The following is a 23,611-nucleotide window of genomic DNA, read 5'->3' on the forward strand; positions in this document are numbered from 1 at the left end:
TATACCCCACACTGGATTAAAGGTGTGCATTGGATATAGTTTTTAAACACACAAACACCCGTCAGCCAACTGAGGACTGTTGTGTGAAGACCATAGTCCTGAGATGGCCAAGTACACATCAGGTGTCCCTGTCTTCCCCAGGAACACGGCCAGCGCAGCCATCAGGTAAGCATACAGAAGCTTTTCTGGCTTCAGAATCTTTCTTAACACAGCCTCTCCAAGCAGCCACTACTGAAGGGTCAGACTTGGTCCTCCAGATGAAAAGCTTTTGTTGTGAGGCCTCCAAGCCCTCAATCCACCAGGATGCCCAAACTAAATTCTTACAGACGGGAGTATCTTCAGTCTTTCTAAAGAGAATGTCACAAGAAGGTAGGCATGAATCTCTTTTTATCCAGGTTTTAGCCTAAGTGTTAAGATCAGCAATTTTAAAAGATGGTGTCAGCCCTTTGTGACAAAGTCCTTTATTATCCTGTTCATCTCCCTGCTGAATTCTTAGCAACCTCCCTCAGAGATCTGCACTTTTTCTTGGGGGAAAGAGGTAGTTTCTCAAAGCCATAAGTGTGAGTTCAGAGAATGAGAGGTGCTGACTTCATTGTTTCCCAATTCAGTGAAGCAGGAGCTGGACTTCAGGCATCTAATTCTCCTCGAATAAAGAGCTAGGGGTGACTAGACTGGAGAAAGAACATGACATACATGTGAGGTCTAAGAACCAGAAGAAAAAAGGAGGGCAAGGGAAGGACTGGGAGTTGAAAAAATTTCAACATGCCTTTACAAGGTAACTATATTTTACTAGAGGAAAAATTGACCACAAACGTCAAATGTAGTAATTTTTCATTTCAAGTTCTTGTCCTCTCCATCTGCTCCAATTCAGAGCCCAAATGCCCTAAAAGGGCGAGATAAGATAAAGTAACGAGACCATCAACTTCTCTCGAATTAACAAGTAACCATAAATGAAAATCAAAGTGGAGGCGGGTCCGGCCCCCACTGGCTGCTGTTCTTTGGGAAGGAGAGGTGGCCACTGTTGTAGAAGGCAGCCCTGCCTTCTCCATCAGCAGCAGCCTCAGTCAGCTCTCCTGTCCTCCTGTCTCTTCTTCCTGCATACTTTGCCCCAGATTCTGACTTGAACCTTGCTAAAATATTAATTAGCCCTCTGTAAAGTTTGACTGTCCAGTGGCACTAGAATCACAGAATAATCAGTGTAGTGGACCCTGTGATGTGACATTAGATTCCTTTTGGACTAGGGTATTTATTCTCCCAGTTGAGGGTCTCTCAAAGAAGCATGCCTAGTTAGAGAGCCACCTCCCTGGAGGGAGTTGCCCTCTGGGGGTTGGGTGACCCACAGCCAATGACTGGCTGATGGAGGAACATAAAGGCCTTGCCCCCTTGCCTTAATTCAGGACCATGCTTGAGGCTGTCCGCGCTCCAGAGCCCCCTGTGCATCACAGCCATCCTCTCCCTCTGTTCCATTCTCCTGCTTGCATTCCCCTTGTGGCCATAAGCAGTCCCTAATCAACCTCTTACATGAGAATCACAGGGTCTCAGAGTGAGATTCCCAGACAACTGAACTGTGACAATCAAACACAAAGTACAAATAGTGCTTCATTATCCTTTGCTCAATTTTAAATTCATACATTGTTTACTGACATCCGTAATGCTTGCATCTGCTACATTTACACTTTGGTATTCTGCAAACACACGAGGACATGGCTAGGCTGTCTGTCCCCCAGTCTAGTGATAACAATGCTACTGCAGGATTTGCACCATGATTTTAAAAACGCAGTTCCCTATCCACTCAAGTTTTTTTATGACTCTAAGATGGGATAAGTAGAACCATAATTACAGGAAAAAAAATGTGGGCATTGCAATTGTAGTCCAAAGTGTTGGAGCATTCACATTCGTGGCCTCGGCAGTCCCGTTTGCCTTTGTGGAGGCTCTATTTTCCACCTCACTTTAGCTATGATTTCTGATATGCACCCATTTCAGTGAGCACAGTTTAAATGACACCCATCCTACAACAACCCTGTTCAAACTTCAGTTACCACAGGATATTATATTAGTTAACTGGAAGAAGTATGCTCTTCAGCCCATACTACATAAATGACAGATACATAGCACAACCAGTGGCCAATCACATCACTTCTTTCAAAGACTGTCAGTGACTGACCTGGTCACTGCACATCTGAGCAGTAGAGTGATACTTGGTCCTGGGGCTTGGGGAGATAAAGGAAGGACAGCAAGAAAGCAGGGCACACCAGCCAGAAGGCAGTTACAGCTGACCTCCATCCTGAACAAGAGCAGGGTCTTAGAAGGGGTCTGGGAGCATGTTAATCCACCCATCTTCAAGCACAGGAAAATTGGGACCAATATCAAACCTCATTATTCATTTCCCATCCCTTCTTTAACACATTACCACAAACTTAGTGGCTTCAAACACCATAAGTTGATCTTACAGTTTGGAGGTCAGGAGTCTAAAATCGGTGGCAGGGCTATGTTACTGCTGGAGGTTCTGGGAGAGAATCCACTTCCTTGCCTTTTCTAACTTCTGTAGGCTGCCTGCATTCCTTGACTTGTGGCCCTATAACACGCTGACCTCTGCTTCTGTCATTGCATCTCCTCAGACTCTCACTTGCCTGCCTCCTTCTCATAAGAACCCTGTGGTTACACGGGGCCAACCCTGATAATCCAGAACAATCACCCATTTCAACATCTTTAGTGTATTCACATATACAAAATTTCATCTGGCATGTAAGATAACATATTCACAGGCTTTATGGATGAGAATGTGGACACCTTTGGGGAGCTATTATTTTACCTACCATACCCCATCATGTTTTTGCAAGTGACTGGTGTTCTCCTGGACAGTGTCTTGCATTCAGCTGCTAGAATGACAGGGCTGCCCGCAAACATCTGTGTCTGTACCTAGACCCCCCTGGGAAAGGGCAAGAGTGAAAGAACGATGGCCTGATGTTCCTGCCCCAAATCAGCTTTTCCCAAAGGGCTGCTTAAGACTCTAGTCCCTAGATACATTCTACATTAAAACGTACCACTTTCCCGTGAATGTGGGAAGTACTGCATTCACACTCTCACAATTCATATCAGCATAACAAAGATCCTGAGATGTTCTGCGGTAAAGAAACCTCTTTGACTTGCTTAACTCTGAGTTTTCTAAATTTACTTTTACCTAAAATAAATTAAGGAAGAGGTTGGGAATGCTGTACTGGCTTATACTCCAGCTCTGGCCAATGCCATGCAAACAGTTCTGCGTGAAGTCCACAGACCTCTCAGGCCCTCTTAAAAGCTTAATGCATGAAGTTGTCTTACCAGAATTATATTAATTCTCCTTGAGTGGTTTCTTCTCTTGCACCAGCCGTTGGATGCACTTTGGCAAACCCCGAAACTGGCTATTGACTCACACGTGCAAAGTATATGAAGTGATACATTTTTCAGGTGTCTCAGCTCTGCCTGGAAACTCATTTCCTGGAGAGCCATTTGTTTTTTCCTCTCTCTTCCTTCTCTTTGACTCTGGCTCTCAAAACTAAAGGGAAAAAAACGACCAGGAAATAACGTGTCACCAATTACACTCATGGGCTTTTACTTCTCTCTCTCTTACCTGTCAAATCAAATGCCAGATTTCCACATGGAAACTAAAATTTTTTTTCATTCAGCAGATGAGTTGCTGTTATCAAAACAGAGAAGTACTCATACATTGCCTTATTGCTGGTGTGTTCCAGGCTGCAGCCCTGGATCACTACTGCAGTGGGATGTTTGACTTACCAGTTTTTCTCGGGAACCACTGGAAGTCTTGGAGGAACCACAGAATCTCAAACAGAAGGAAATTTAGAGGTCACTGATTTAAATTTTCTTCTGGAATCCTAGACTCTTTATTTTAATATCCCCAATTAAGAGGCTTTTAATTCATGTTTAACATATTTTACAACCATCATCTACCTTTCAACTACTACTCACTTGAACAAAACCTCCATCCTAGAGAACCAGGTAATTTGCCAAGCCCACACCAGACTATGTACCTCTTGCCTGTGTCTGAAATGTCTCCTCTCATCTACCCACATTTTTCATCACAATAGCCAATATTTATTGTATATGTTCATATTCCATGTGGTAGGTACTGTGCCAGGCCCTTTAATTATGTCAACCTATTTAATCTTTTTTTTTTTTTTTTTTTTTTTTGAGACAGTGTCTCGCTCTGTCACCCAGGCTGGAGTGCAGTGGCTTGATCTCAGCTCACTGCAACTCCTGCCTCCCAGGTTTTAGCAATTATCTGCCTCAGCCTCCCAAGTAGTTGGGATTACAGGTGCCTGCCATCACACCTGGCTAATTGTGTGTGTGTGTGTGTGTGTGTGTGTGTGTGTGTGTGTGTGTTTTTTAGTAGAGATGGGGTTTCACCATCTTGGCCAGGCTGGTCTTGAACTCCTGACCTCATGATCCACCCACCTCGGCCTCCCAAAGTGCTGGGATTACAAGGATGAGCCACCGTGCCTGGCCCACCTTACTTAATCTTGACCGTAGTCGTATGATGTAGTATTGCCGCTTTATAGAGAAACAAGAAAAATTATTTACTGACTTTTACTGTGACTGATACCATTTGCTGTGTGCCACATTTAAGACGCCGTGCTAAGCATTTTACATTTTTATCGTTGTGTCTATGAGTCAATGTTATGATTCCTCTTTTGCTGATAAAGAAACAGAAGCTTCCATATGGTGAGAAATTCATCCATGGTCACACAGCTAGTAAGTGGCAGGGCTGGGATCCAAGTGCACGAGTATCTTCTATTCATACTTCACTCCTACCTTCTTGTTTTCTTTCCTGCCAGTGGGATCCTCTGTGTATCTCAGAATTCACAGGGCACTTACTCGTCAGCCCAGTCTTGTTATCGTCACACTGTGCCCAGTGGTTGCTTTCTCCTCACTGGACATCTCTTACGGTACTTTGCATCCCTTACCATGGTGCTTACAATGCGCGCTCCCTAAATGTAAACTGGTCTAGAACAAGTCTTCTTACAGCAAACAGGACTGGCATGGACATTTTTCTGATGAGAGATTTCCAGGTTTCAGTTGATTTCTTCGTTATTTCAGGATGCAACTATACAATGGCATTCAGTACAGGGAATTTAATGCAATACTTTTTCCCCTGATGCTTGTTTTAACAGTTACAGAAGGAGAGAGTGACTGTTAGGCTGAGTCCCCCTCAGATCTACTGGGGTGGCTAAGTCAAAAGAATCTCTACGGGTCAGTTATATCTCAACATGTAGCAAAATGCCCAGCACAAAGCAGGTGCCCAAAAAATATCTTTTGAAGAATGACCATTTACAGATAAAGTCAAGTTCTACAGACTGTTTAAAAATGATGATCTCCTTTCATCTCCAAAGTGATTCTTAGAAATCATTCATCCAGAAGGTTTAAGTTCTTCAAGCAATTAAAGTTATGGTAATTATAATAATTCTATTATTTTTCTGTTGAAATGGATTTAGCACACAGATGAGTTTTTTTGTTTGTTTGTCTGTTTTGTTTTTAAAGATTTCAAGGTAACTTGTTAGGAGGTATAGAAGAGGGTACCAATAGCGAATTGCTAAATTGCTCCAACCAAGAGTCCTGCAGCATTTTGGGGGACCAAAGGAATTCACTTGGGAAATACGACTTTCTCTGTAATAGGTACTCAGGATATTAAAATCCTATGGGGCTGGGCGCGGTGGCTCAAGCCTGTAATCCCAGCACTTTGGGAGGCCGAGATGGGCGGATCACGAGGTCAGGAGATCGAGACCATCCTGGCTAACACGGTGAAACCCCGTCTCTACTAAAAAATACAAAAAACTAGCCGGACGAGGTGGCGGGCGCCTGTAGTCCCAGCTACTCGGGAGGCTGAGGCAGGAGAATGGCGTAAAACCCGGGAGGGGGAGCTTGCAGTGAGCTGAGATCCGGCCACTGCACTCCAGCCTGGGCGATAGAGCGAGACTCCATCTCAGAAAAAAAAAAAAAAAAAAAAAAAAAAATCCTATGGACAAGTTCCTGAAGAAAGTATTCCACTGATACCAGAATAATGCCTTTGGGCTAAAACATACTGTCTTTTGACTGAGTTTCTTGAAATCTCTGTACTAAATACTGATACTCTACAAATAATAAATCATAACAAGATCTAAACTGAAAAGGTTTTGTAAAGTATCACATTAAAAAATGCAAGGATTGTTCACAGTCTTTTTCATCCATTAAGCCAGAAGCTTCTCCAGAAGCTGAGTCCCACGTGTAGGGACCATCCAAGAAGTCCTGGCAGGATTTGGAGAAGAGGGAAGAGGCAGTTTCCCTGGGAACATGGCTGAGGCACTTCTAGAAAAAATAAACTCATAGAAGGCCTACATCACCAAATGCAAGAAATTAAAACTATTTTGTTTTTCATTCTGAAGGCGATTTTTCTAAAACTAACTAAAATAAATTGAAGTATATTAAAATATTAACTCACACACAAAAAAACTAGGGAGATAAGGTGTCAGATACCCCTAATAAATGCAAGTGGGAAATCAAAAGGAGTCCCAGACAGGCAGGAGAAAAACTATGCTGAGTTTAAATTAAGTTTGTCCCCAGACAGCGATTTGTAGACAGAGAAACAACATTAATGTGTATGCTTAAAACAATACAGTAAATCACCCAGTCTAAATATTTGAAGAAAATAGGGCCCATTGAGGGTGTTTTCCAAGGTCAAACACTTCATTAGAATAGAACTACGGTCTCCTAAAATGCTAATCCTTCCACTACTCCTGGGAAAGAAAACAGCTCCAGTTCCAGTTGATCTGTCTGGAACAACTGGAGAAAGTCAGGTATGGGAAAGAGCAAGACTGAGTGCTGTCGTCAGTTGGTGACGTCTGCTGTGGCATTATGGAAAGAATGATAATCCACATGCCACAGATCTGCCACTCTCCAGTGTACCCTGCCACAGTCTAAGTCTACAGAAAAGTCAGCAAAATTGTTGAGTAACTAATACAGATGTTTTCAGTTTTCTTAATGCTCATCATTCACATGTCATCCAGTAAAAATACATAAATACACACACACATTAAGAGATACTGTAACTTTCATAGTTCCAGTGCCAAGGCTTAGTATCAACACATATTTGCTATAGGAAGGAAGGGAGGAAGGAAGAGAGGGAGAAAGTGGGAGGGAGAGAAGAGAAGGAGGGAAGGAAATTCCCCAAATACTTCAAGTTCCCCAAATTTAAAGAAGCATGAAATGAAATTATCAGCCCAACAAATTAATTAATTAGTCTATTTATTTATTTTTACTTGAGACGGAGTCTCACTCTGTTGCCCAGGCTTGAGGGCAGAGGTGCGACCTTGGCTTACTTCAACCTCCGCCTCCTGGGTTCAAGTGATCCTGCCACCTCAGCCTCCTGAGTAGCTGGAATTAGAGGCATGCACCACCATGCCTGGCTAATTTTTGTATTTTTAGTAGAGATGGGTTTTCACCATGTTGGCCAGGTTGGTCTTGAACTCCTGACACCTGCCTCGGCCTTCCAAAGTGCCAGGATTACAGGCGTGAGCCACCACGCCCGGCCTGTTTTTTTGTTTTTAGGGGTTTTTTTTGAGAGGAGTCTCACTCTGTCACCCAGGTTGGAGTGTAGTGGCACAATCTTGGCTCACTGCAACTTCCACCTCCTGGGTTCAAGCAATCCTCCTACTTCAGCCTCCTGAGTAGCTGAGATTACAGGCGTGCACCACCACCTCCAGCTAATTTTTTTATTTTTAGTAGAGACGGGGTTTCACCATGTTGCCCAGGCTGTTCTCGAAGTCTTGACCTCAGATGATCCACCCGCCTCGCTCTCCTAAAGCGCTGGGATTATAGGCGTGAGCCACGGCACCCAGCCTCCAACAAATTTATGTAACAGATTTTAGTAACACTATGTACTTAAATAATAACTTAACTTTCTGTTCAATGGATTTGAACACATCTTCTGCTCAATGGATTCGAACACATCTTTCTCCAGTTGTTCCAACTTTCAGCGACTCATTTGATTAAAATCAAGAAGCTTATGTGGTAATAGAAAAAGAGAGAGGGGGAAGACAACAAAAATAAAGAGGACAAAAGGCATTTTACAATATAAAATATTTGAGTTTTTCATATTTCTCTTTTGTTTAAAATCAGAGAAAACACTGAAATTATGATGTGATCATTGTTGCTGCTTACATTACCTAACCAAGAGTAACTATGCAATCTTCCAGTCGGTAATCCTCCCTCTATTCCATCTGAATTTGGATATTAGATTTCTTTTCTATCATTGTCTTCTTTGTATGTGCTATTTAGATCAGTGATACACAAAGTATGTTCCCCAAAATGTTAATTCCTCAGGATATTAGTAAGTGTGATTTTTAAAAAGTATGTAGTCCAATAAGTTTGTTATATTATAGGTTAGACAAGTTTAACAGGTGCCTTGCTACAAGATACTGGAGGTTTTTCACATACTAACATATGCTGCAAGTCTAAATACATATGCTGTTCTAAATTTCTTTAGCTACAAAATCTTTCCTTCGTGGAGCTTTTAGCCAAAATAGTGTTTCATGGAACCAATGTTGAGCAAATGGATTTGAATACTGCTTCACCTCAAGCTGCTGTATTGAAAAATCACTCCATTCTCTCTTTTAATCACATGATGCTCTGGTGCTACCCACAGCCTGTCTCTGCACCAGGATCCACCAAGTTCACACAGTGGGGGTTAGGAGATACTCCCTGAAGTCTACTGCAGAGACCTTGGCAGGTCCCTGGCTCTTGCCTCTTCTCACAGGGGCAGTAGTGCCTTTTCCTCCTTTAGCCACAGAAGTCAGAAATGAATTCCAGCCACACCCTGGGATCATATTTGCCAGGTCCCGTAAGTCAGGTCAAGTGGCAGGGACTCATAAACAGTTTCCAGCAGCTAAACTGACCGCATGGAGAGGGAAAGAATCTCACTCTCCACAGGCAGAAGAAGGGACCCAAGTGTGTTTAACTCATTTTGTCAGAAGCCAGGAATTTTTAAAACTCTTTCTCGAAAAAGCTGTTTTTGAGAGGTTAAGGTTGTGATGTCATTAGGTAAAACATTTTCATCTGTATTTGACAAAAAAAAAAAAAAAAAGAAAGAAAGAAAGAAAGAAAGAAAGAAAGAAAGAAAGAAAAACATGAGACACTCAGAACCCTTTATTTTATACTTAAATAACAGTTTAATAGAAAATCAGGCAGCCTTTAGTTCGGTGTGAACTTTGCCAGGTTATGTAACTTTTTGCAGCCTTGGTTCTTCAGCCATAAAATGGGGATAAAAATATCCATCCTGCAGCATTCTGTCAGTGATAAAAGTGAAATAATGCATTCACTGGTAACACTGTGCTCAACGCATGGTTCATGCCCAGTGTAGCATCAGCTGCGGATGGTACTGAAGGATCTACATGTTGGCTCCTGTGAGAAACAAGCTCCACGGGTTCTGCTTTTCAAAGAAAGCAAATGACAGTACCATCCTACAAAAGAGTTTTCTTCCAAGGAAAGGATGCTTTAAAAAAAAAAAAAAAAAAGCAAATTCATCATTTATCTTCTTATTTATGTAACCTTGAAAAAAAATTTAAATCCTTCATTTCAGTAGTACGTCTTGTACTCTTTCAGAAAAGAAATCACTAGAAAGCTGCCTATGGCTGACAACTCCAATTCTCTCCAGAAGGATTTTTTTTTCAATCTCTCTTGGGCATCTATAATGTGCCCCATTATGCCAGTCCAACCCCCTGATCTAGCTTACACCAGCCTCAATGCATTTTGATTTCTAGATTGCTTTTCCAAATAGACCAAAGACAGGCTAACTGTTCACCAACTATTCCATCTCCTTCCTGGGCACCTGACTACATTTCCTGGCATCCCTCACACTTAGCTGTGGCCATGTGACTAAGTTCCAGCCAATGGAATGGGACTGACAGTGTTGTGTGTCCCTCTAAGCCTAACCATATTACCTTCCCATGCACACTCCTCCATGCTCCTGCCCCTTTGCTCCAGCCTGACAAAGATAAGCCCTGCAAGCCTGATAAAGGAAGCCGCATGGAAGATGGCAGGGCCACAAGAGGGAAAGGGTCTATGTTCCTGACAACTCTTATAGAGACCCAACTACAGCTCAAGTACCCTGGTTTTGAGCTGGGTACACATGAAGAATGCTTCTATCATGTTTAGGCCATCCTATAATTTTGGATGTTTTTTACAGTAGCTGGTGTCTGAAGCATCTGGAAGTCCTGAGATTTTTGCAGAACATTATGAGTTTATAAAAATAATAAATCGAATTATTGTGTGCCCAGTCACAGACTCAGGCACTAGCTCATAAAATAACTAAATAATCTAAAACTTAAGGTATCATTATAAACTAGGTTCTACTCTAAGTAAACCATCAGATATGCCAAAAGTTTAATAAAAATATTGCTAAAGGTTGAATTTTCTATGTTTCAACCTTAAAGTATAGAAAATTCATTTCATTTATTTAGTTTTTCTGTGACACAAGAAAGGCTAGCATTGCTTGACTCTAGTAGCAGGGACATCTTGATTCACCCTATTAAACACTACTGTTTCATGGGGGTATAGTTTGTGTAGGAGCATTAGTGCAGATAGACATTTCTGAGTTTTTGTTTTCAAATCAAATTAGAATTGGCATTGTCAGCTCTAGGTTCTCATCTATATTTAGTAAATAATAGATTGGGATCACTTTCTTAACTTCATAATTATATGATTATATTCCATTATGATTTGACTGTAGTTATCCATGGTTTAAATCAATCATGAAAAACATTATTTTATCTAAATGTTATAATGTATAGGAATATGCATTTGTTCTGTGCACACACAGAAAAGTACATCAGGGGATACTCTAAGAAATTTAAGCCTCAGGCCAAACCTGGGAAATTCAAGCCTCAACCTCAACCTAAGACCAATTAAGTAAATTATTTATATCATTGGCTAAAGTATAAGGGAGCTAACCTAGTTTAAGGCCATCCAGTTAAAGATCAAATGCCAAATAAGATTATTTACTGATTACCAAAAAACTATCATGTTAATTCAGTAAAGCTCTCATAATCAAATATATTATCAATGGTACTTCTGGAAAACTGCCTTTGGTGATCATAGATATTAACCTCAACCCAAATACATCCTAAGTAACATACTAACAACATGCCTCATACCAGTCTTATTCTTTCCATCTCTACTGCTCCCACCTTAATCTAGGTCACAACTCTCACCAGGCCTACTGAAATATCTGCCCTCAACCTGGCCTCCTTGTTTCTACTCTAGCCTCTTCTCCAAATTGTTCCCCTACAAGGCCCCGAAAGGGATCTCCTTCAAGCACACATCATATCATACCACTCTCTTGTTTGAAACGCTTTCATATGTTTTAACTGGTCTTAGAATAAAACTGGAACTCCATCATGGCCTGCTGTGCCTGCCAGTCCCAACCTATCCTAGTACCAACCTCTCCATTCCCTTCACTCCAGCCCAACTAATCTCCTTTGTATCCCTTAAATATCCTGAGCTCTGCCCATCAGGGCCTGTGAACTTGCTGTTCCCTCTGTCCAAAATGCTCCCTTCCAGCTTTGTGCACAGCTGACTGCTCTTCACCCTTCAGGTCTTAACTCATCCATCACCGCCCCTAGTTACCTTCTTGCCCTGTTTATTTGCTTTATAGCACTTATAAAGCCCTGTAATTTTATTGTTATTGTTTGAAGACTTGGACACACTATGAGGACATGAAGTTCCCCCATTTTTTTTACTACCTGTGTCAGGCTTCATCTCCTTGGAGATGAAAGGATGGATAAACAGATGGATGGATGGATGGAGGGATGGATGGATGGATGGATGGATGGACAGACGGATGGGTGGGTGGATGGATGGAATAAACATGTAGTAGATACTTTCAGAATTATTTGACCCAACAACTGGAACCATCCATGAGAAACCATATTATCACATTTAGCAATGAGTGATTCTGGCAGGGATATATATAGGGCAATCCCAATTTCTCCTTAAGTACATCTCTCCTGGGAATATAAAGAAGCTTTAACTCTGGGACCATTCATATGGCTCTTTCCACACAGTGAGTTCTACTCTTAAAGGAAAAAAACTCAATTATGCAAGATTAGTAATTTCAAGAGGATATCCCAGTATTTAATTAGCTATAATATTTGAAGACATAAGGCTATCCTGGTTTTTAATTTTAAAAAATCCAATTTATGAAGAAGCTCTTTCAGAGAAAATAAAGTCAACTCAATGCAGAATAAGACCACAAGCTCAAACAAACAAACAAACAAACAAACAAAACACAACAACAACAAAAAAGACCACAAGTTGCTTCCTTAGATTCCTATATCTGGAACTATTCCTTTAGAGGACATAGAGCAAATCAAACCTCTGACAGTGTGGAAATCCAGCACGCACTTCATTCTTGTTTATGACACTGGGTCAATCTAACAGAATAGTTTTGTTTTCCCAGTTCTGACTAAATTAAAGAGAGTTGTGTCTACAGATTATTTTTCCAGAAGTTCCTCTGTATATATAATAGGAAATGCAGGATCAGATCTAGGCAAGGGCTCTTTAAATGTCAGGGCAGTCTTTCCACATTGAACACCCCTGAGAATGCCAACATGTGTGACCACGCTTTTCCCCACTTTGGGCCATGATGAAGAAATGCTATCCCAAGCCAGCAGAGCAGCTGAAGTCCTTTCTGTAGCTCAACATGAGAAAAACCAACAACCTCTGCAGAATGTCTGCCAAGGAACTGCATGCCTGTTGGCAAGGAGACAGCAGCCTACACGGAGGGAGGTTGTAAGAATTAGCCCTTCCATGCATGTGCTAGTGGTAACTCCTGTAAAGAAGTTACTAGGGTCTTTGCTCAGGACATCTCACGGTGCTCCCTCTTTGAAGGCCCACAGGAGAAATTCCTCCCAGAACTCAGTACCAAGAAAAGCTTTGCTTCTCCTGAAGACTTGGTTTTGTTGTTGCTTCATTTGGCCTTTTGGATACTATAAATACTTTAACAGATTATATTATCTCTTTCCTTGTAGGAAGTCCTGAGATTTGCAACCCTCTATACTATTGACACTGGACATTATGGCATGCGTTCTTACATTTGAACTGTGCCCCTGACTTCATCTTGCTTTTTCACTCTTGTTTTCCCTCAGTTCTGATTTCTTTAACTAATCTTTGTTCTCCTGTATCATATAAATGGTTTCAAATTGTTCTGAGAATGAAAATGGCTATTAGTGCATAGATACACACAGTGGATTTTAACCCAAACCCTTTACGACCCTAGTCCTCTAAAAAGACAATGTGGCCTCAGACAGATGTGGTTTTGAATCCTGATTCTGTGGATTTCTAGCTCTGTGACGTTGGTTAAGTTGCTCTATAGTTCCCAGTTTCCATTTCCTCCTCTTTAAACTGGAGCTAGTATCATGTACATTGTATAGTAACTGGGAATTAAAGAGAATGTATTTAGAGCATTGGTACTTAATAATTGTTAAATTAAAATTATTCTTTATTATTATTAATAGCTATATAGATTGTTACCAAAGAATACTTAAAGACAACATCTGGCTTATCATGTTGACAGGCTTATAAGAACTAACACTATCTATTCATATACCACATTTCTGTCTAACAAAGACCTATGGTTAAACACTTCCACACTAGCTCAATGTCTCCAAGCCATTCTTTACAACAGGCTAGATTTATTGCAAGATCCTCTCCCCATTAAGGCTCCCTGTACCATATCCCCTGTCATGGATTGAACTGTGTCTCCCCAAAAAATATACTTAAGTTCTAACCCCCAATACCTATAATGTGGCCTTCTTTGGAAACAAAAGTCTTTGTAAATGTAATCAAATTAAGAAGATGTCATACTGGATTAGGGTAGGTACTAAGTGTAACAAGTAGTATGCTGATAAGAAGGCCATTAAAGGGCCACATGAAGGGACACACAGATGCATGAAGAATGTCATGTAACTATGGAGGCAGAGATGATGCATCTAGAAACCAAAGAACACTAAGGACTATCAGCAAGTACCAGAAGCTAGAAGAGGCAAGGAAGGATTCTTGTTTAGAGGCTATGGCAGGAGCATTATCCTGATGGCACTCTGATTTTGGACTTCCAGACTCTAGGACTATGAGAGAATAAATTTTCATTGTTCTAAGCCACCTAGGTTATGGTGATTTGTTATAGCAACCCTGGGAAATGAATTCATCCCCATACTCCTACAGCGCAAGTGGCAGAAGTAAAGAAACCAGGCGAACTTGCAGTCCAAGTGGTGACTGCCAAGAACTCCACACATGCATGCCTGGCAGTGAGATGTATTTCAGGGGAGGCATATACTAAAATAGCCCAAAGGGTTTGACTGTAGACTTCAATGAGTTAATTCTTCTTTCTGAGCTTAAAGAATCACATCAACAAGAGGGCATTAGGTCTAGATCAACATTGGCAAATAAAGCTTAACTAAGAATAGCTGGATTATAGTGTTATGATGAGAATTCTGTGGAGTCATCTGGGCAAAGATGCAGAGACAAAAAAAAAACAAAAACAAAAAACAGAATATTCCATCCTCATTCTCCTTATGCCTGTGACCATCCTCTTCAGTTTCCTCTTCTGCTGCCTACTGTAACATAGCATATTCTTAGGGTTCTGACACAGACCCACTTCATTCCATTCCCTATATATTGTCTCTGGACAGACCCACTGATTCTTATAGTCTTATTACTTACAGCTTCTGTGGATACCTTCAAATCTATCTCTCCTGCCAGCATCAGTCTTCTGCTCTAGTTTAAGCCATATATCCAACTGCTGGATAGACATCTCCACTTAGCTATCTCAGACAATTCAAAGCAACTTGTCTATAACAGAACTCACCAGTTGCTCCCCTAAGCCTGCTCCTCCTCCCATAGGCTATCTCTCAGTTGGTGGCACAACCATATACCTAGCTAGAAAACTGAGTTTCTCCCTAGTCTGTTTCCTCCTTCTCACCCCTGCCTCCCATTCCAAATCAATTTCCAAAACTTGCCAACCTTACCTTCTAAGTAATTATCGTCTTGATACCTGCTATCACTCTCCTAGTTCAAACTCTCATCAACTCTTGCCTTTTAAGATTAAGAGTAGGTATCGCTGCCTCCAGGAACCTCTGCAAGGGACTATATTTGTCTTGTTTGCCCTTGTATTCTTGGAATTTAGCATTGTGTCTAGCACTGTAGGCAACAGATGATGATGATAATTATCATTTATTGTTCACATTCTATATACTAGGTACTTTCTCAGCACTTTACATCTCCACAATCACACTTTGAAATAGGTACTCTTATTAGCCTTGCTTACAGATAAAGCACAGAATGCTTAAGCGACTTGCTCAAAGTTACACGGTTCTATCAAGAAGTAGAATTGACTGGGCACGGTGGCTCACACCTGTAATCCCAGCACTTTGGGAGGCCAAGGCGGGTGGATTACCTGAGGTCAGGAGTTCCAGACCAGCCTGGCCAACATGGTGAAACCCAGTCTCTACTAAAAATACAAAAATTAGCCGGGCGTGGTGGCACACGCCTGTAATTCCAGCTACTCGGGAGGCTGAGGCAGGAGAATTGCTTGAGCCCGGGAGACGGAGGTTGCAGTGAGCAGAGTTCATGCCACTGCACTACAGCCTGGCTGACAGAGCAAGATTCTGTCTCAGAAAACAAAACAAAACAAAACAAAACAAAAAAAAGAGGTAGAATTACTGAACTGATCTGATATTCAATTTAGATTAGAATATACTCATAAGATAAAATAATGAAATGCATACCTATTCATTCAGTAAATATTTATCGAATGTATGCTGTGTGCTAAACACCAGGGATAAAATGGAAAACAAAGAAAACAAGTAAGTGAGTATATAAATAACTTAATTTCAGACATTGGAAAAACTCTAGCATCTCTCAGGAAACCCATTCCAAGCTTCTCAGGTTACCTGGGAGGAGGGAGGCTGGCAGGAAGAAAAGAGACCGCTCCCCCCTTACTCCACCCCCTTGCTCTAGAAGATTATTCCCAGATACCACCCCCAACCTCAGGCATTGTTAAGACACTTAAGAAATCCTTAAATTTGCAGCATGTGAATCCTCTGCCAGGCTAAGTAAGGCCAACTTAAATTTTTCTATCATAATACCTTTCTTTGTTCTTCAGAAATGTCAAGAAACCTTATGACCACATGCAAGCTGACAGTAATTAAAAGAAGACACTGTCTTCATCTCTACAAAGCCAACTCCTTTTAAAGACAAGAGGACATTTCTGTCCATCATCCACTGCACTCTCATCATTTCTTCCCAACTATTATCTAGCATAATAGATATCCACTATTGGACATGGTCTAGGAAAAAATCCACATATATTCACTGAGTAAAGAGGATTATTCTGGTAGGTAACATCCATCTTTCATGCCTGCCATCTGAAATTCTTATTAACACCCTCAGAAGCAAAAGCCCCATTCGGGCTCAAAAGGACCCAGGGAAATCAACACTGAAATGAGGATGGGGCTGGAGGCTGTTTTGGTAATCCTAAAACAGAGAGTAGGTTTTACTGATGGTGCACATTTACTTACTGAAATCCTTATTCCACCAAGCTACATTTCTTTTTATCAGGGATTCTTTTCTAACAGCTCAAATTATTCCTGGGCGGGAAGTTACTATATGCATAATCTTCAGCTGGGCTGGAAAAGACAACTGGATATTAGTTTGTCCAAAAAGCCCCTCTAAGATTGATACAATTAAACGACAGCTACAGGGAGCATCATGTACAAAAAAGCGGCAAAAGGGGGTGGTGGAGAGGAATGGACTTAGAACTTCTTGCAGTTTTGCCTATACAGGTTATAACTCAATCAGATTTGAGAACTATAAGGAGTCACACAGCAGTTTTTGATTAAACAAACATTTACTGTGTAAGAGGTGCCATGGATACAAAACTAAGAAAGACACGTTTTTCTTCTGGAGGGGAAGAAATATGAATCACCCAAGCAATACAAAACTGTGTGATATCACTAGAGGAGAGGTACAAAAGTGCTCATGATCTAACCAGCCTTGGGGAGTCCCAAGGAGAATGCACCAGAAGTAGTACAGGACATTAAATGGACACCTAAGTTGCCATCTACCACTTTGTAAATGCCTCAATTTTCCCCAATGTCTGACTTTGTCCTCCCCATATCCCTACACAAAAAGAACTAAACCATCAAATAACTTTACTGTCATTAAGACATGGCTTCATTATCATCATTCGGTTACCCAACAAATAATTATTAAGAACCTACTATGGGCCAGGTGCTGTGATAGCCTGGCTCTCTCACAGGCCAGGTCTGGTGAGCAATTTATCCTGGACCTCATATCCATAAAGGGCTGATAATATGGATTTTTAACATCATCTCCAAATGATATCCTATATACAGTCACAAAGATATACTTCTAGGATTCAACCTCAAAGCATATCACAATTTTTATAATCCTGTATTGTCAATATAAAAAATATATATACAAGTCCTCCTACTGCCACCCATGGATATGATCCAGGTCTCTCCTATTCCCTATGGTCATTTAAGAGAAAGCAAACGAGCCAGTTGTTATACCTTCCCTCATAGAACTTATTGCTTAGTAGAGAGAAAGGTATCAAACAAGGACACACACCAAACTGATAACTGTAGTTGCCGCAGGGGAGGAGAGGGGGAGGAGAGGAGGATGACAGGAGGCCGAGCTGTTAGGCAAAGCTTTCACTTGCCCTGAGGTGTTTGAATTTTTACCATATGCACATATTCACAGTATTCCCTGTATAGTCATTATCAGTTTCTCTATCAAGGATCATCATTAAGAGAAGAGCCAAGAAAGGGACCAGAAGACAAGCTGGCTCCAAATGAGGCTGACCACAATGCTGAGGCAGTGAGAATGAGTGAAACATCAAGTTGCCAGAGGTGACTGGGTTCGTCTGAGGATAAAATAGCTGCACAAAACATTGTGGTGACCATCCTCTGCGTGTCCCATGGGAAGTACTGCTAGGCCTGGACACAAGGCTTCCCTTTCCTGGGCTCTCTACTGGGCTCAACCGCCTAATGGCCCTACAAATGGAACAATGTACATTCAAGGATTGAGTAATACGGATGATCAATGTGTTACTCTTGCCCTGATTCAAAACTTGTCTTTTCATGGAGAGCAATAAATCTTATCAGCAGGTGCCAAATGCCCCTCAACTGAATCACAGCTATATTGTCTAGACTGAAATGTCTCATCTCCATTTTGTCAAATTCTGCCTTGTCCATTACAGTTAATCTCATAATCCACATAGACACCACACAATTCCATAAGCAACAGAGCAGCCCCTGCTAACCAGCCCTCCCTCTGAGGAAAGCCTGAACATGTATAAATGATCTCAAGTCATGCCAGGGAAATAAGAACAGATATCATGGAAACCATGTTAGCATGTCAGTGCATGCCTGCTGATGACAAATTGAGCAGTTATGCCAGACAAATTTAGGAGTCAAAATGTTTCCTTACACTGTCATTGTTTTCAATTTTCTGATTATATTTTTGAGATACATTCAATACCTCTGGTATTTACAGAACAGAACAGAGGTATAACCAGTGACTGATCATTCAATAATGCTTCTAATCAGAGTGATTATATGCGAGTGTACAAGTGTGTGTATGTTTGTGTGTGTCCGTATTATTTTGTTTTAGTATGACGGGTGACCTTTTTGCCATGTATACTTGTTAGGGTTATGTGCACATGTAAAGCCAGCATAGAGAAATGCAATCAAATGCAACTCTGCAGGAGAAGGAAAAGTAGCAGAGGAATAACTTTCTGCAGGGGATGTCATGTCTGAGCTCTGCTCTGAGAGGTCAATGGGAGCCTGCACGGTGGATAGGGTTGCCAGATAAAATAAAGACACCTAGTTAAATCTGAATTTCAGAAAAACAATGAATGACTTTTTAGTAGGTATGTCCCAAATGTTGCATGAGTGTTCTATATTTTTATTTGCGAAGACAGGCAATCCTAATGATGGGAGAGGGACAGATGTGTATGCCAACCATCTTTCCTTGTCATGAATATTGTCAACATCAGCATCTACTAACGTTACAGAACATGGGGAATGGAGTCCATGCTCTTGGGAAATCCTAAGAATTACTCTTCCTGCCTAAAACACTCAGAACATGCCTGCTTCTTCAACCACAGGCTCCTTGAGATCATGCACTACAACTTCTTCCTCCTTCTTCAGGACCTACGCCAGTTGCCGAAATGTTGTAAACATAAAAGTACATTTTTAGATAAATGAGAATATAATATGGAATTATAGTAAAGTTAGGAAATTTGGGGTGAGAGGGCTAAAGATGACAAAACTGTGCATGGCCGAAAATACAGGTAACTTCAAGACGACTGACAATAGCCAAATGTGCAGTCATCTCCAACACCTATGAGCAGAACTTACCACAGTAACAGAACTGAACAATCTTTTAGCTTGATTAGTATCACTGAACTGTCTCAAACTAGTGAAATGTATACTAAGCACAATGGGCAATTTCAGGGAAGTGGGGGAATGCACTAAATTGGGAGACCCACAGTTATACAAGTATCTATTTTTTTAAACCCATGCTTAAGGAGGCCAAGGCATTGTAAAAGCAAAATGGGGAACAAGTAGTTCTAATTGGAACAGTTCAAGAAGTTTTAGGTAGAGAAGTTATATGAGGTATGTAAAAAGCTATGGCCCTCAGAGAGGCTTTGCACTTTATAGAATCTGTGTGTGTGTGTGTGTGTGTGTGTATGTGTGTGTGTGTGTAATTATAAGTATATATACATGCATAAACATGGCTGCAAGAATAGTATATTCCCACATACTGTATGTTATTCATATCAACTGATTGGAACTGAGCCTTAGGGAGAATCCACATTTTCTTTTAAAATACTCTAGAGTAGAAATGTTTAAACAAATAAAGTAGCATTGATTGCATTTCAGATGTATAATAATTTTTCCTTTTTTAATGTATCTTCTTTTAAAAACAGCCTTCTCTTATTAAATAAGAAATGCTTGGCCGGGTACAGTGGCTCACGCCTGTAATCCCAACACTTTGGGAGGCTGAGGCAGTCGGATCACGAGGTCAGGAGCTCGAGACCGTCTTGGCCAACATGGGGAAACTCCATCTCTACTAAAATACAAAAAATTAACCAGGCATAGTGACGCGTGCCTGCAATCCCAGTTACTTGGGAGGCTGAGGCAGGAGATTGTGCCACTGCACTCCAGCCTGGCGACAGAGCAAGACTCCGTCTCAAAAAAAAAAAAAAAAAAAAAAGAAAAAGAAAAAGAAATACTTGCTGACCACAGAAAACTTAAAAAAATCCAGGTAAATAAAAATATAAAAATAAAAACCACCCATTATTCTTCCAGTTAGAGATAATGACTCAAAATTTTTGTATGTATATCAAGACTTTTTTTCTGTATATATATGCATATGTCTATATTTAACAAAAGTGGTATCAGCCTCTATATGCAAATATAAGCTTGTTTTATTAAGCTACAAAGTGTATCTATCCAAGTGACCAAATATATTCTCACACATAATTTTTAGTGCTTACATATATGTTTTCTACTGATGGCTTACTTAAGTATTTATTGCTGAACATTAAAATTGTTTTCCATTTTTTACTGTGACAAACTTCCTTACAGCTAAGTCTTTAAGGGCATCATCATTATTTCTGGGGAATCAATTCCTAGAGGAACAACTGCTGAGTCAAATACTATATACACTTTTAAGGCTTTTGATCCATATCACCACTTTCCTGTCTAGGAAGGTTGTGTCAATTTATAATGCTATATAAAAGGGCTTGTTTTCTTAATATTTTTCAAATTTGGTCACCCCAAGAAATCTGCCCATGAAATCAGAATTTATGTAGATAGAACATGTAGAATAATATATATAATTTATTTTTCACAGGAAATAGAAACCTTTCCCAAAAGCCAGGATTTTAAGAAATCCCACTTACCCACAATTAGCCTTTGGCGCAGTCAACTGATTTAGACAAGAACTTTTTAAGCCAACTTTTCAATGAAAGTCTGCCATGTTTGTGGAACTGTGGCTATTTGCCATTGTACAATGACTTAATTGCAAATTAATGTATATCTTTTTTTTGTAAGAAGATATAATAAGCTACCTTTGTTTAATGACAACCCATTTTACTTTCCTGGAGAAAAGAATCCATTTGCTTTAACCATAATCAGAGGAAGGTTATTTGGTCAAACAAAGTAAAAACTATAAACAATAGATAGCCATCATTACCACAGTAACATTGGTCCAGCTAGGAATTCACTTAGCTAAATGGGTGACCTCCTACTCACATACCTTCTCAGTGCACAACAAACACAGGAGCAAACAAAAGCTTTTACAGAATCCAGAGCCACCAGGCAAGAAGAAATGGTACTACAAGAGAGAAGTTAATGAGGCAGAAAGATATTCTCAAATATAAAACCCCCTCCAGGACTTTTAAGGAAGGTATCAGAGGCATAGGGAAGGCTAAGTCAAGGATGAATTTAACTGAAGAAAAGGATATTTAGAGATTATCAATATTTTCTAATGCAACAGAAAACCAAGCCAGCTTAGTCTTCTACTTAGTGAGTGCCATGCTAAATCGACCAACTCTATTCTTCATCTTTTTGGGGATCCAGAAAAATCAAAAAAAGAAAATATCCAAATATAGAAGCTTAATTTAACAAAATCGGAAAAACCTAAACTATATTGTGCTCTGGTGACCTAGCAATCAAATAATCACAGTCATTCGGTCAATGTCTATGATTAACTCAATGAGACAGGATGTTTGGCTATAGCGCCAGGTACAAAAAATATATTTTCATGAAGGATCACTCCCTCTTATGTAATAGATTTGGGTGAGTGAGTGAGTGAGTGCATGGACTCAGCTTTTGGCTTTCTGAAATCAGTCTTGTTATGATGATTCCTTAGTGCTGGGATAGATCATCCAGGCATTCAAGGTAACACGATGGTAATACTTTGCTCATTTTTCAGAAAAAAACAAAACAAAACAAAACAGGTATCACTTCCAAAGTCAGCATAGTCACCCAAAGTGAAAAAGAAAAAAAAAAAAAAGCCTTGGAGGCAAAGGAAAGGAGCCGCAACCTTCGTAACTGTAAAATGACGAATGAGAAAACTCCTCCTGCTGAAGATATTCAGGTATATAAAGGCACGTGAAGGAGTACTTAAAACATCATTGTCAAATCCACATCTTCTGGATTTTTTTTAGCTTGAAACAAACAAACAAAAAAAATGAGCACCATACCCTACATGATTCAAAAGTGTCTGTGGCTTGAGTTCCTTATGGGTACGTTCATTGCTGGCACCCTATCCCTGGACTGTAACTTACTGAATGTTCACCTGAGAAGAGTCACCTGGCAAAATCTGAGACTTCTGAGTAGTATGAGCAATTCATTTCCTGTAGAATGTCTACGAGAAAACATAGCTTTTGAGTTGCCCCAAGAATTTCTACAATACACCCAGCATATGAAGAGGGACATCAAGAAGGCCTTCTATGAAATGTCCCTACAGACCTTCAACATCTTCAGCCAACACACCTTCAAATCTGGGAAAGAGAGACACGTCAAACAAATCCAAATAGGACTTGATCAGCAAGCAGAGTACCTGAACCAATGCTTGGAGGAAGACAAGAATGAAAATGAAGACATGAAAGAAATGAAAGAAAATGAGATGAAACCCTCAGAAGCCAGGGTCCCCCAGCTGAGTAACCTCGAACTGAGGAGATATTTCAACAGGATAGACAATTTCCTGAAAGAAAAGAAATACAGTGACTGTGCCTGGGAGATTGTCCGAGTAGAAATCAGAAGATGTTTGTACTACTTTTACAAATTCACAGCTCTATTCAGGAGGAAATAAGGTATATTTTTGGAATTAAGATTTCTTTTCCCTCCAAAATCTCTTTCTCCTTCGCCTCCTCCATCTTCTTTTTAAGGGTTATTGTGCTATCCTGTAAGCCTGTCCTCAGATGGATTGGTAGTCTCGGAACATCAGGGATATTCACCTTTCTAAGGAGAGGTAATGACAACCATCCTCTGGGTGACCAAGAGTCTCCTTAGAAAGTCTTTAAGACAGGTTTAAAGGAATAAGACTCCCTCTCCATCATCTTCTATTCTCTCTTCCTCTTTTCTTGGGTCATTTTGAAAGAGCTTTGCTATACCACCTGTGAACTTCACCAAGACAATGGCTAGAGAATAGAGAGCAGAGCATGTTGCAAAACGATAACATTTCAATGACTTAACTGTTTTGCTGCCAACATTGTTTATCCTATGAAAACTCAGCACATTTAAAGAGCTTATACATGCTCCCTAGAGTCAATACCCTTGTATTTTTCCCCTCCTGCTCAGGGGAAAAAGGTTGACATTTCTGGCCCATTTCCTTCTCAGCTTGGTTTGTTTGAATTGATGCCGTTTGTAGAATGGTATTTCATTACTTTAAGAGTGAAGATCCATAGTGAAATTGGATGGATGGTTGACTTAGATGACCATTAAGCTCTCATTTAACCTTTGAGATGCTGTGATTCTAATGTAGCACACTC

At 40.4% G+C, this 23,611-nt stretch overlaps 2 protein-coding genes and 1 long non-coding RNA gene across 4 annotated transcripts in view; 2 read left to right on the forward strand and 1 right to left on the reverse strand.

The window, feature by feature from the left end:
• LOC105493867 (MOB kinase activator 3B) overlaps positions 1–23,611 on the reverse strand; it is a 206,112-nt gene that overhangs the window by 176,341 nt on the left and 6,160 nt on the right. The window lies entirely within an intron of this gene.
• Positions 641–17,967, forward strand: LOC139358150 (uncharacterized). Its single transcript, XR_011612665.1, has 3 exons — positions 641–775; positions 16,187–16,417; positions 17,843–17,967. It is a non-coding gene; the product is annotated as an uncharacterized lncRNA (long non-coding RNA).
• Positions 22,309–22,932, forward strand: LOC105493866 (interferon kappa). Its single transcript, XM_024796574.2, has one exon. It carries the CDS (start codon positions 22,309–22,311, stop codon positions 22,930–22,932), a length of 624 nt encoding a protein of 207 aa, XP_024652342.2.

This window comes from Macaca nemestrina, chromosome 14 (genome assembly GCF_043159975.1).
Source record: "Macaca nemestrina isolate mMacNem1 chromosome 14, mMacNem.hap1, whole genome shotgun sequence".
Taxonomy (NCBI): domain Eukaryota; kingdom Metazoa; phylum Chordata; class Mammalia; order Primates; family Cercopithecidae; genus Macaca; species Macaca nemestrina.

Bases quoted from the DNA above. Each gene is read 5' to 3' on its own strand.
- LOC105493866 (XM_024796574.2), top strand. From the start codon at position 22,309: ATGAGCACCATACCCTACATGATTCAAAAGTGTCTGTGGCTTGAGTTC.